General features: G+C 42.5%; 1 protein-coding gene across 1 annotated transcript in view; it reads right to left on the bottom strand.

Moving 5' to 3' along the window:
* Positions 1 to 2170: 2170 nt before the first annotated feature.
* Positions 2171 to 13501, bottom strand: part of USH2A (Usher syndrome 2A (autosomal recessive, mild)) — a 1370557-nt gene continuing 1359226 nt past the window's right edge. Inside the window, 3 exon segments of the mRNA XM_006834191.1 lie at positions 2171 to 2260; positions 5424 to 5645; positions 9039 to 9283. Of these exon segments, the coding sequence (XP_006834254.1) occupies positions 2171 to 2260; positions 5424 to 5645; positions 9039 to 9283 (557 nt within the window).

Below are 13501 nucleotides of genomic sequence, written 5' to 3'. Positions count from 1 at the left end.
GTGAATCTAAATAGTTTGTGTGATGGCGATATGGCACACAATACCACTTAAAGTAGCAAACCAAGATTTTAGGATTCTTTGAAATACAAGTCAGGTTAGGCAGTGGAGAAGGAAGGCAGTGTTTGGGGTGGAAAACAAGACTTCTATCAACTGAGTTATGAGATTGAATTATAAAATATTAAATGAGCTCATATAGTAAATGAAATGCCTAACTAACTGATTAAGTGGAAAATGATTTAAGATTAAATTTCCTGCAATTCCCTATTTTATATTTAAAAGTTTTATACTGTGCCCTAAATACATAGTGCAATACACAGGTCATCTAGTAAAATTTCCAAAAATGAAAATGAACTCAGTCTCCTACATCCACCTGTGACTTCAATATTTGCAGAAGAGTAGGCCAAGGATAGGGATGCAAGTTTTGGGAAAGATCTCTTCCTTCTTCTCTGTGTGCATTAAGAGCTCACTTGAGGCAGAAACAACTTTAGCCTCACTTATGCCGCCTTTGGAGTCCTTGTGTGGTGCTGTGGGTTAATGAGCTGGACTGCAAATTCGGTTTGAACCCAAAGTTGGTGGTTCAATCTCATCAGCCGTTCCTCAGAAACCCTATACAGGGTCACTATGGGTCGGAACCGACTCGAAGGCACTAAACAACAACAACAAGCCTTCTTAAACTAAGCGTCCCAGGCTTAGCAAGTGGGAATAAAGACCAACAACCAAAATTAGCCAGTCCCATTTTCCATTTCAGAAAGTATAAAACTTGAGAAAAAAATCTGTTTTTTAACACTTGTACAATCCACTGTCAAGTGTACACAATTATTTCTGATTTGTTTTAGTTGAGTAGTTCTAATAAGTGGGAAGAATTTAGGCTTAATACGGGTTCATGCTTTTGACATTTAGGATCAGCAAGATTTGTCAAGGGAGTTGGTCCATTTGAAGAGCTGATCGTCCACAGATTTGTAAGCAATATAAGAGTGCCAAAAGTTTATAATCTTTGCCTGTTGGACTATGGGATCATACGAAGTTTTCAAGCAGAACGAGGTTATCCTTGACTAAGTTTTTTTCTAACTCAGCTTTGGAAAAATCCACCGGGCCCTGAATGTAAATTCATAAAATATTTTCAGACAGTTGTGTATGATCTAGATAGATTCAAAATAACTTCCCTAACTCACTCAGACCTTTAAGAATGAAGGAAAGTCACGTGGGGGCAGGGGCCCCATGAAGATCCAATTTAAATTGCTTGAATTTCATGTTGGTGACTTCAAAAAAATGTTGCTTGTGGTAGGACTTTCATTGATGATCTAATTATCCAAACAGAGCAGATGATAGAAAATTGTGAACTGTGGAAACTTGTACTGTTAACAATAAAAATGTTGGCGTTTAAAAGCAGTGTTAAGTGTGGAATGGAAGGAAACATTGGTAACTTTGTTCTAGGGGGAGGTGTTTCTAGTCATTGCTTTTCACTTTGAAATGTATAGATTAGCTGTTCAGTCTTCAGATTTTCAAAAGGTTGGTAAATACATTAACAGACATTTTTGATAAATTATGTGATACGCTGTCAAAAGGTTTGTTTGGTGACGATTTAACCCTAACATTATGATTATAAAGAAGCTTCCACTAAGTGTATAACCCTGGTACAGCAGTCTGTGCCTTTATGTGATTCAGGTTAGCCTGAAATTGGGATTTTACTTTGCAGCTATGAGCATTAGAATCCTGTGACAGGATTGTGTTTACTCTGACAGATATAGGGGATTCTAAAGAGCAGCTGAAGGAAGCAGCAGAGACCTCCTCTCAGAGGAATCACTGTCTTCCTACAGTATACGTCAATTCTTTGGAACAAATTTGAGCTAGCTTATAATTGCCAGTGACTATTTAATCAACAGCATTACTGCCAACAGAGCCAAGTAAAAACCCCACCCTTCTGTATCTTCCACAGAACAAGCAGAGCAAAACAAATAGTTTGTTAGAAATAATACCCCCTCGCATATACATCCAGAAAAAAACTCATCCCCAAAAACATTTCTTAGACTTTCCATAGAGAGGAACACTGACAAACAATCCTCATCTCCTTAAATGGTGGCTGAAGAACTGACTTTTCAGCATTTCTGTATCAGTCAGTGATAAGAGGAAGTGAGGTGTGGGGTGTGCAGTGCATCTTCCAGGGGTGCAGTTACAGGTTGGTGTCTGTGAATGTGGTGTGCTCCTTGGTCACTGAACTGAAACCCTTGATGGCATTCATCAGGTCATCTTCGTCCACATACTGAAAAACACACCAATTCTCGCTGGTCAGGGTATTTGCTCTCAATTCTACCAATTTAAAATACTTATTAAGGGGTAATACCATATGCTCAACATATCAGGTATGGTTTAAGACACTTAAAGGTTTGCCCTAAGTTTATCTTACGGAAAGGATCAGGTCATATGAACACATGAGTTGTATGTGATTTGAGTTATATTGTGCCATAACCTTTCTAAGCCTCAGTTTTCTCAACTGAATAATGGGGAGATTTTACACACACATGAGGGCAAGTTGAAAAAGTATTAACTACAGAATCGTTAAAGTGCCATCGAGTTGGTTCTGACTCACATCAACCCTGTATGGGTTTCCAAGGAGCGGCTGATGGGTTTGAACCGCCCACCTTGTGGCTCAAACTGACCTTGCAGTCTAGCGCATTATCCTGCAGTGCCACACCAGGACTCCTACAAAATCATAGACACCTTTATTAGAAGTATCAAACTGTGAAACTAATGTTTCTTCATATATCCTGTGTAAGCCTATATACTTTGGAAGGCAATGTTTCCATTACTAACCCTTCCCTGAAAAATACTGCACTCTTCAATTTACACCACATCAAAAGTACAGTTTTGGCATCTTCAAGGGATTCAAATGGTGTTCCTTGGAGTTTTGAGAATCAAAAAGTTTTAATGGGCAATATCAGGTGGATGTGGTAAGGTTTCCCAGTGGAATTCGCAAAGGACACTGTGATGATGGGAAAAAAATTTCTCGGTGCAACTTTCCTGATACACTTTCCACCAAAGGTTTCCATGTTCTTCAAACTTCTTTCTAATCATCCCCTGTGATCATCCTGTGTCCATCAAGAAAATCTATCCAAATTATCCCTCAGGGAATCCCAAGAAATAATTGCCATAATCTTCTGAACTGATCTCTGAATTTAACTGGCCCAGAAGAGCTCTTCAGAAGTCACTGTTTTGGTTGGACCTTTTTGGGGAAGGTATCCTCCTGAGACTAAGACAAGGATATTATTCAGAGAACGTGTCTGCAGCCATCCGCTGATCAGAGCCATGGTTAATCATGCTTTGTTTGGAACAAATGTGCATATATGAGCTGAAACCCTAGTAATACTTTTGACATTCTGACGTTTGTATGTAAGTTGTTGCCATCGAGTAAGTGACTCACTAGATGTGTGTATCCTTAAGAAAATCATTAACATCTTGAATCATCATTTCCTTCTGTAAAAATGGGGATGATAATAATACCTATCCCTAGGTTGGTGAAGGTTAAATGCAATAATGCATGGAAGCCTTTGATGGAATATTTTGAAGTTTATGGAACTGACATTTTGCATGTCAAAACTGATTATCTTTCAAACTAATGTAGTATAATTAGGAACTTTAGCTCTAAAATGCAATGCAAGAAACTCAACAGTCATAATGAGTCCCATGCTTTTTGAAATGCAATGAAGTATCAATACATATTCCTATATAAACACCTTCACCAACAATCGAGAAGTACTATGCACTTTACTTGTCAATGGTGGTATGGAGGTTACTTTATTATTTGCCATGATCAAGACAGATGTCATGGCGTCATCGACCTTTCAGTGAAGAAAATATGAGGATTTGGGAGCAAGAGAAGTGAAAGCCCAAAGGCAGAAACAGCGTAATTGAATTAAGTTTTTTCTTTTTTTATAATTATATCTATTGTGTTATTGAGACTATACAGAACACAACACATGCAAAACAGTTTGAACTGCTAGGTTGGCGGTTCAAATTCATCAGCTGCTCCTCGAAAACCCTATACAGGGTCATTATTGGTTGTAATCAACTTTATAGCACTTAACAACAACAACATACGTGCCATTTTTTGGAATCCTGGTGTGACACTCAAAGATAGGCGCAAGAACACAAGGTTGATGGTTCAAATTCATCAGCCACTCCTTGGAAACCCTATACTGGCTCACTATGAATTGGAACCGACTCAGTGGCACTTAACAACCACAACATATGTACCATTTAGTGGCACTGGTTACATTCGCTTGTTATGAAATCATTCTCATCCTCTTTTTCTGATTTCTTCCTCTCCTATTAACATAAATTCATTGCCCCATAAGGTTCCTATCTAAACTTTCAAGTTGTTGAGTGACTTCTTAGCTGACTATTTGTTTATTATCCTAATATTCTTCTTCCAAAGGAATGTTACTTCTGCAGACACCTAAGTAGTTGAAACAATTAAGAAGTTTGATGATTGATAAAAATTAAGAATTTAATGAGCTTGGCCAGGTAGGGGCTCTTAGCAAATATTAGATTATGATGAGGTTAACTTTAAAACACTCAATTATTTGTACCCACCAGACTGAAATTATGGACGATGGAGTATATAAATAGTTGTTGTTAAGTGCCACTCAGTTGATTCTGACTCATAGTGACCCTGTATGGGGTTTCTGAGGCTGTAAATCTTTGTGGGAGCAGAGAACCTCATCTTCCTTCTGTGGAACATCTGGTGGGCTTGAACCTCCAACCTCATAGTTCACAGCCCAGTGTTTAACCTATAGAGCCACAACACTCCCATTATAAACAGTAGAACCCTATTTATCATGAGTTTCTAACCGTTTTTTTACCTCTTGAGATAAAGACAAATATTCTAACAATAAACCAAGCAGAAAAAGATCAGTCACCTTTTTTTCCCTAGTAAAATACATGCATATATTTTATTCCTACTTTTAAGCCAGTCCCAATATATCCACACACCTTCAGCTCCAAATTAATGAAGTGTGGCCTGTTTGTTTATTCATACACTTCTTTTCTGAGCACCTAGTGTGGCATTATAGGATAAACACTGGACTGCTAACCACAAGGTCGGCACTTCAAACCCACTAGCTAGCGGCTCCTCAGAAACCCTATACAGGTCGCTATGAGTCGGAACTGACTCGACAGCACTTAGCGAGAACAACAATATGTGTACCAGAGAATAAGACAAAAGTATTACCCTGTTCATCATCAAGCAATTATAGTAGCACACACTAGAAAACAAGAGGTCACATAAGCATTGAGTAAGTGCTCAGAGGTAGACACTGAATGCTGTTAGCCTGCATTCAGTGAAGTATGAGAAGCCTTGTGTCTTCTCTTTCCCACTCTTGTACTGGGGTGGTTAGCAAATTCTACTGAGGAAGAAATCAACTCACCAGTCCACTATCCTGGCCCATGATAGTTTCCCACAGCGAACTGTCAACCAAGACTTTCTTGTCTTGAATGTCCATGAGCTGACTGACACTGCGATGGAGAGATCCTTGGGAACAGGTTTGGCTGATTTGACTTTGACTTGGGATTCGCAGAACAGACACGCTCCAGGTGCTCCGGATACTCACAGGTGTCTCAGACTGAGGAATTTTGGTATCAGCCAATCCCTGGGATAGAAAAAAAACTTGCTATTGGCAATTAACATACAAGGAAGCTTCCAAAATTTCATGGAGAAATTCTACTATCCTTTAATTCCATTTTTCTATGAACTTTTTGAAGCACCCTCATATAGTGAAAACGGATTTGGAAACAGGACAGGAAATTATTTCACACACTGTCAAGGAAAGGAAGAAACTGTCCCTAACCTTCCTACAGAATTTAGGAACTATGAGCACTCCTGCAATGCTGTGGCCCTTGGTTTCTTGGTAAGGGTGAGAATGCACTAAAGGTCACCTTAGATGGTCAGTGTCCTTAGCACCCAGTGAGCTCATAATCTGATGCTCTAGCCACATTTCCCTGCTGGGCTAAGGGCTTCCTGCAGTACAGCTGTGGTGTGAGGGGCTCAAGGCATTAATAGCGTAATCTCTTCATGCCTGTCATTACCATCTGTCTTTAGTACACCCCTTTTCCAGGCAAAGTTAACACAGCTCTCTCATGTTTACCCAGAAAGAAAGCACAGTATTTCGCTTTACAATCCCTAAGGAAATTTGACTCCCCGCTTTTTTTCCTCTCATGCTATATAGTTTCCCTCATGATAGGAGTCCTGCTTCCAATACCGATCAGGTCAGATACTAACACCAAAGAGAGAAAACCTCGCCACCATTAGGACCTGAAATGTGTCTTGAGATGAAACCTAGCTTCTCTAGCATGCAAAAGTTCTCATTTAGTTGGTTCAATCAAAGAAACACCAATCAGGTCAGATACTAACACCAAAGAGAGAAAACCTCACCACCATTAGGACATGAAATGTGTCTTGAGATGAAACCTAGCTTCTCCAGCATGCAAAAGTTCTCATTTAGTTGGTGCAATAAAAAAAACACTCTTGCTTTTCATGTGTGCAGTCAACATGCCGTGCAAAAGATCATGCATTCAACAGCACATAAAGGTACCTCAAAGTGCATGGTGTAACTTTTTAGGGTGACATTGCTTGACACATCAGATATATCAGCCACAGAATCAAACTGAGGAAAAATTGGGAGCATTAGTTAGTATTTGGAACATTTTTAAATGAGTTCTTTGTGTTCTCCCAACTATATCATAATGATGCTATTGTTGTATGTAGCTGAGTCAAGTCGGTTTTGAATTACAGTGAACCTACATGACTGCTCCATAGGATTTCCTAGAATGTAATTTGTACGGGAACACATCACCAGTTCTTTTCTTCCTCTGAGTGATGGATGGGTTTGAACCACCGACCTATAGATTTGCAGCTGAGTGTTTAGCCATTGTGCCATCAAGTCTCCTATCATAATCACTGTTGTTGTTAAGTGCCGTCAAGTTGGTTCCAACTCAAAGCGACCCTATATAGGCTTTCCAATTGGTGCTGTTAAGTGCCATCGAGTCAATCCTGACCCATAGCGGCCCTGTAGAGGGTTTCCAAGGAGCAGCTGGTGAGCTTGAACCACCGACCTTGTAGTTCAAACGACTTTGCAATCTGTTGCATTAGCCTACAGTACCACACTACCAGATTGTACACAAGAAGCTTTCAAAAAGTTTGTGAAAAAGCAAACAAACAATTATCTTTAAATTCCATTTGCCCATGAATTTTTTGGAGCCACTTCGTATGTGTGTATTTTTGTTGTTTTTAAGTGTCGTGGAGTTGGTTCCAACTCACAGCGACCCTATATACAGTTTCCAAGGCTGTAAAATCTTTGCAGGAGCAGAAAGCTTCATCTTTCTCCCATAGAGCTGCTGGTGGGCTCAAACTGTTAGCCTTGTGGTTCTCAGTCCAGTTCTTATCCTACAGAGCTACCACGCTTCCATATATATATATACTTGCCTGTATACGTATACGGAGTCCTGGTGTGGCACTACAGGTAAATGTGCTTGACTGCAAGGTCGGTGGTTCAAACTCACCAGCTGCTCTTTGGAAACCCTATACAAGGTTGCTATGAGTTGAAATAGACTCCATGGCACTTAACAACATCTGTCCTCTCTCTCTCTCTCTCTCTCTCTCTCTCTCTCTCTCTCTCTCTCTCTACCTATCTATCTATCTATCTATCTGTCTACTATCTATCTGTCTCTGTCTGTCTGTCTGTCTGTCTGTCTATCTATATATCTATCTATCAACATAACTATCTATTTGCAGGAGTATATACATCTCAAATGTATGTATTTGAAGGGCTCGCAATTAAGGGTGATTAGAATCTAATTACTTTGAGGCTAAGATGAGTTTCACATGCATTATTTGTTTTGTAATGCTGAGAATGGGAGGACCTTCAAGCCAGTATTCGGTTACAAGTAAACCTGACACCAAAACTGCATGCTGCATGACCTTGGAAAGGTTAATAAAATACAAAACTCTCATCCCCTCCCCTCCCCCACCCCCTTGACTTGCTTTTCTCTGTTTAGAGTATGGCCTAAAATAATTTTGCCCTGTTTGAGTCAGGTGTTAAAATGGCACCTTATTTGTTCAGAGAGCTGGTATGCTTGGGATAGGATGTCAGAAACATTGGAACCACAGCTGCTCAGGTGAGAGAGGGGGAGGTATCACTGAGCAGGAGGATCCAGCTTGCTCCTGGTCAGTTTCTTACTCCTTGATGCTCACTAGGTAAGGAGCTTAGGGACACCACCAATGATTTCATTTTGCTCTGCTAATGCACATTACAGAGTTGTGGTGTGGCGCTGTAGAATAAGCACTGGACAAGGTCAGTGGTTCAAACCCACCAGTCACTCCTCAGAAGCCCTGTACGGGGTAGCTATGAGTTGGAACTGACTTGATGGCACTTAACAACAACAATGCAACTTATACTCTTAGTTTGAATGTAATTTCAGTCTCTGCGGGGTGTACTTCTGAAAAATAGCCCATTGAAAATCCTATAGAGCACAGTTCTAATGACACAACATGGGGTCACCTTGAGATGGGGTAGACTCCCAAATTAGCTGGTTTGGTTTTGATTATACACAGTAATAAGCTCCGTGCATGATTTCAATAAATGAGAGGGCTTCAAAAATTTTGTGGAAAGATTATATTTTAATTCCATTTTCCACCAATTTTGAAGACTCCTGTACAACTCTTCTTGACCCTGACTTCCAACCACAGAGCCTGGTGGCACATTAAAATCATCCGCGGAGTCAAACAAACAACAACAATGCCCAAACTCCTCCCCAGATGAATGAAATCAGAAGTTCTCACAAGAGGTCCAGGCCATGGAACTTGTAAAAGCTTCCCAGGATTCTAATGTGTAGCCAACATTGAGAACACTGTTGTGGGGCTAGCCTCCCTTGGTCCCCACATTTTGTCAAACATAATTGTCATCTGGTCCCTGATTACCAAGACTATGGAAATATTCCCCACCCCCCAGTGATGGGGAAACGGGGTCACACACTTAGAGACTTACCACTTGGGATTCTCCCGGTGGGCAGACACTCAGTGGAGATACCCTCTTCTGAAGAGGAACTAAGGGTGGCCTCTCTCTAACATACGGCTCCTTGTGGATCTTTCTTTGCAGTATCAGGGACAGAAAAATAGCCAACAAAATCAGGCCCAGCATTGCCATTAACACAACGAACCATAGCTCATTGTAGAACTCCGTGGTTTTGCTTCCCGACCCTCTCTTTTCTCCAGGAGTTGTTGGCACCACACCTGCAAAGCCCAGAAAAAAGGAAGGGACACATTAGTTCAGAAGGCAGTAGTATGATGTAGTGTCCTGTTACTGTACTGTAAACTAGAAAGATGTTTACAGCAGCGTGTTACATGGTGTTTGCACTTGTGTTCCGGTGGGGGTAATAGGTCAGGGTGTTGGTGGGTTATAAAGAGAAGCTTACAGCCCTCAGGAGGCATTGCCACTCAGACTGGAAATCACCACTGCCTTTGCAAGTCTCTGGGAAAGACAGAGACCGGGATGGAATTCTTTCAAGGGCTTACTCAAATTTCATTGCAGCGTGCACCAGGAGCATTTGAAATGCCTCTCCTGAGAAGCGGTTCTCATGAGGGGCTGGGATCCTTGCTGATATTTCTCTGGCGTTCCCATCAGGTAGGTATGCAGATTCAGGCTCCCTTGCTTCAGGCCACTGTCAGATTACTCAATAAGCAAGAATTTACTTGTGCTTATTACTAATCTGTAAGGAGCTCTGATAGCGTTGTAGTTACGAATCAGGGTGTGAACCTTAAGGTCAGCAGTTCGAAACTACCAGCTGTTCCAGAGGAGAAAGATGAGACTTTCTGCTCCCGTAAAGATTTACAGCCTCAGAAACCCTGTACAGGGTTGCTATGGGTCTGAACCGACTCAATGGCACTTAACAACAACAACATTACTAATCTATAGTGGACTCCTGGTGTGGCACTGTAGGATCAGCACTGGACTTTGAACCACAAGGTCAGTGGTTCAAATCCACGAATTGCTCCTTGGAGCCCCTATACAGGGTTGATCTGAGTTGGAACCAACTCCAAGGCACTTAATAGCGACAGCATTTACTTATCTGTAGTGGACTCCTAGAGCCCTGGTGTGGCACTGCCGGGTCAATGAGCTGCACTGCAAGGTCAGTTTGAACTGCAAGGTTGGTGGTTCAAGCTCATCAGCTTCTCCTTGGAAATCCTATACAGGGTCACTGAGCTGGACCCAACTTGATGGCACTAAACAATAACAACAGCAGTGGACTCCTGGTGTGGCATTGTCAGATCAGCGCTGGGCTGCAAACCATAACGTCAGTAGTTCAAAACCCACCAAGTCCTCCTCAGAAACCCTGTACAGAGTTGCTGTGAATCGGAACCAACTCGATGGCACTTAACAACAAGTGGACAATTTCACATTTTCCACCACATCAATGAGAAGGATTCTGCTTCTAGATCCTGCATTTGTCTTTATCCCAACTCCACAAAACTTTCCTACAGAGTCAAAGCCTCTTTTCTAATTTACAGCCCTGACAGAGGCAAGGTAAGTACAGGTTTACTTGTGCTTACTCACTAATCTGTAGTGAACAAAAAGTAAACCTGTGCTTACCTTGCATAATGGATACTCAGATTTATGGCACAGTTCAGTCCCTAGCAAGTTGCATGCAAACGGGATTTGAAGCACCAGACCTGTTTTCCATTATGAAGTGAGTGGTTTCTGTTAAACAGAAAAAGCTCTGCAAACTCTCACTCCAATGTGCTGGGAGAACTTCCTGTGGAAAGAAACCCTTTGAACTGTGACCACTGACTCTTAATTCCCATCATGGCTTAAGAGTCCAGGCAATGTGATTCTCTTCATTTGAGGATTATCAGTGTGGCTCAACTGCCCCGAGCATTGATCCTAAGCAGGTTTATGCTGAACAAAAGCTGGTGGCTCAATGGTTAAGTGCTTGGCTACCAACATAAGGCTTGATGGCTGTGGGAGAAAGTCCTGGGAGTCTATTGCCATAAAAGCTTACAGCCAAGAAAACCATATGAAACAGTTCTATTTGCTCACTGGGGGTTGCTATGAGTCAAAAATCGATTCTGCGGTACCCAACAAGAACAACACGCATGTTTATAGTAGAAGCTTTGCTGGGATGAAAACTGGGCAATAGCGGTGTTATTGAGTCGTGTGGATGTGAGAAGTGGGGTGAAATGAGTCAGGCCAGGCAGAAGGGCACGTGGCAGGGGATCAATCAGTCAAGGCGGCACCCTGGGTGAGCCAGCGAGCGTCTCAGAGATCCTGTCCAGCCCAGCTACTGCTAGGCCAGCTCAGGAAGAGGTGGGGGTCCCACCTGACTGCCACACAGGCTAGTCTGCAGCCGCACATCCGAGAGGAACTCGTCTAAAGCACATGTCCACAACCAAAAGGCAGATGTACAGATACAGTTGGAGATGTCCACTCACCCAGTGGATGCATTTCCCATTTTTGTGGCACCTCAAGGACTGTGTGGGTCTGTCTGACTCTTCAGACCCACATTCTCAGGGAAGGGCTACAGTGGCGAGGTTAGAATTGGGGTGAGACTACTTCAGGGAGAGAGAGTAAGTGACTAAAATTTAACTTAGAACTCCACTGTTGTTGTTAAGTGCCACTGAGTCAGTTCTGACTCGTAGAGACCCTGTATAGGGTTTCTGAGGAGCGGTTAGTAGGTTTGAACTGCTGACCTTGGGGTCCAGTGCTTTATCTTGCAGTGCCACACCAGGACTCCTTGAACTCCATGAGAGGAGGGATATTACTTCCATTACTTTTACTCTGGTGGTACAATGGCTGTTAACCAGTTAGTGGGTTCAAATTCACCCAATGCCCTGTGGAAAACAAACAAACCAACAAAAAAACTCCTAGGACCTGACACCATAAAGACACCAACACAAGACAATCTAAAACCTTTGCAGCTCAGTCAATTCCAGTTCATAGCATTTCTAAGGCTGTAAATCTTTATGGAAGCAGATGGCACATCCTTCTCCATCCTTCTCCCATAGAGCCACTGACCCTTGGTCAGCAGTCAACTGCTTTAACCATTGTGCCACCACGGCCTCAGGGCAGGTCTATGATGTCACATGAGAGCCTGATGACTAGGAATCTAGATGACTGCAACAACCTGAACCCTATTTCTTTTCTGCTGTTTTGTTGAAAACAAACACTTTGTTCCCTGAATCTAAAATGAGGCGCTTGAATCTCAGCTCTGCTTTAGCTTCAAGTCCCATTTTCTGTAATTAGGATCCAACATATGTTGGTTGATTGGAGACAAATAAACCTTGGTTATACATGAACAGATTTGTGTTTTCTCTGTGAGTAACTCCAGAAACGGATCTGAAGTGCGCAGTGGACCCCCTGTTTTTGAGAACCAAGGAGAATGGGTTATTGTTGTTAAGTGTCATTGAGTTGGTTTTGACTCACAGCAACCCTGTATAGTGGCTGTTGAGTTTGAACCACTGACCTTGCGGTTCAAACCTACCTTGTGGTCCAGTACTTACCCTACAGCCCCACCCAATGCTGCTGCCTGTAGTCATCCTATAGAGCAGTCAGAGGAAAGCCAGGCCCGAGTGGCTTTCCTGCTTGGAGGCTGCCTTCAGGCAAGAGAACAGGAAGGTTTTCAAAGTTCTATTATCAAACTGAAAACTGACTGTGGAATCTGTCATAGTGCCTCACAGTCCACAGTGTTCCCTGGGCTCCCGCTCCTGAGGCCAGCCTCCAGACAGGCTGAGGCCTCAGCATTGAAAACCTCAATTTGTATTCATGAACTAACTGGAGACTTCTCCTCCTTTGTGGAGAGCTTAAAATCAGGATGTGCCCTCTTCTCTTTTCAAAGCACTCTTTCACTTCAAGAGACTCCTCCTGTCAGCCAGTGGGAGCCTCATGCTCAGGGTTGGAACTTGCATGGCTTCAACTTCAAGGAAACATCCAATCCTATAATCAGGAGCAGAGTAAATGCCTCTCTGTTCATTATCCACCTCGTGGGAACACTACCTTCTTTGACCAAGCTGATTACACAACGCAAATTCAGACAGCGGAACAATTTGGTATATGGTGCTGCTCAAAGTGATGTGTAGGCCACGTGCACCAGAGACAATGGGCTTGCTGTTGTTAGGTGCCATCGAGTCGGTACCCACCCATGGCGACCTTATGCACAGTAGAATAAAGCACTGCCCGATCCTGGGCCAACCTCACTACTGTTGCCCCGCTTGAGTCCATCGATGCTGCCACTTGGCTAATCCATCTCGTTGGGGAGTCTTCCTTTTTCCTCTGACCCTCCACCTTTCCAAACATGACATCCTTCTCCAGAGACTGGTCCCTCTGGACAATATGTCTGAAGTATGAGAGACAAAGTTTGGCCATCCTGGCCTCCAAGAAGCACTCTGGCTACACATCTTCCGACACAGATCAGTTGGTTATTTTGGCAGCCCATGGCACTTTCAATATTCTCCTCC

The sequence above is a fragment of the Chrysochloris asiatica genome, unplaced genomic scaffold (assembly GCF_000296735.1).
Source record: "Chrysochloris asiatica unplaced genomic scaffold, ChrAsi1.0 scaffold00009, whole genome shotgun sequence".
NCBI classification, from domain to species: domain Eukaryota; kingdom Metazoa; phylum Chordata; class Mammalia; order Afrosoricida; family Chrysochloridae; genus Chrysochloris; species Chrysochloris asiatica.
Note: the sequence above shows the minus strand (reverse complement) of the source record. Positions and strands in the feature narration are given on the sequence as shown.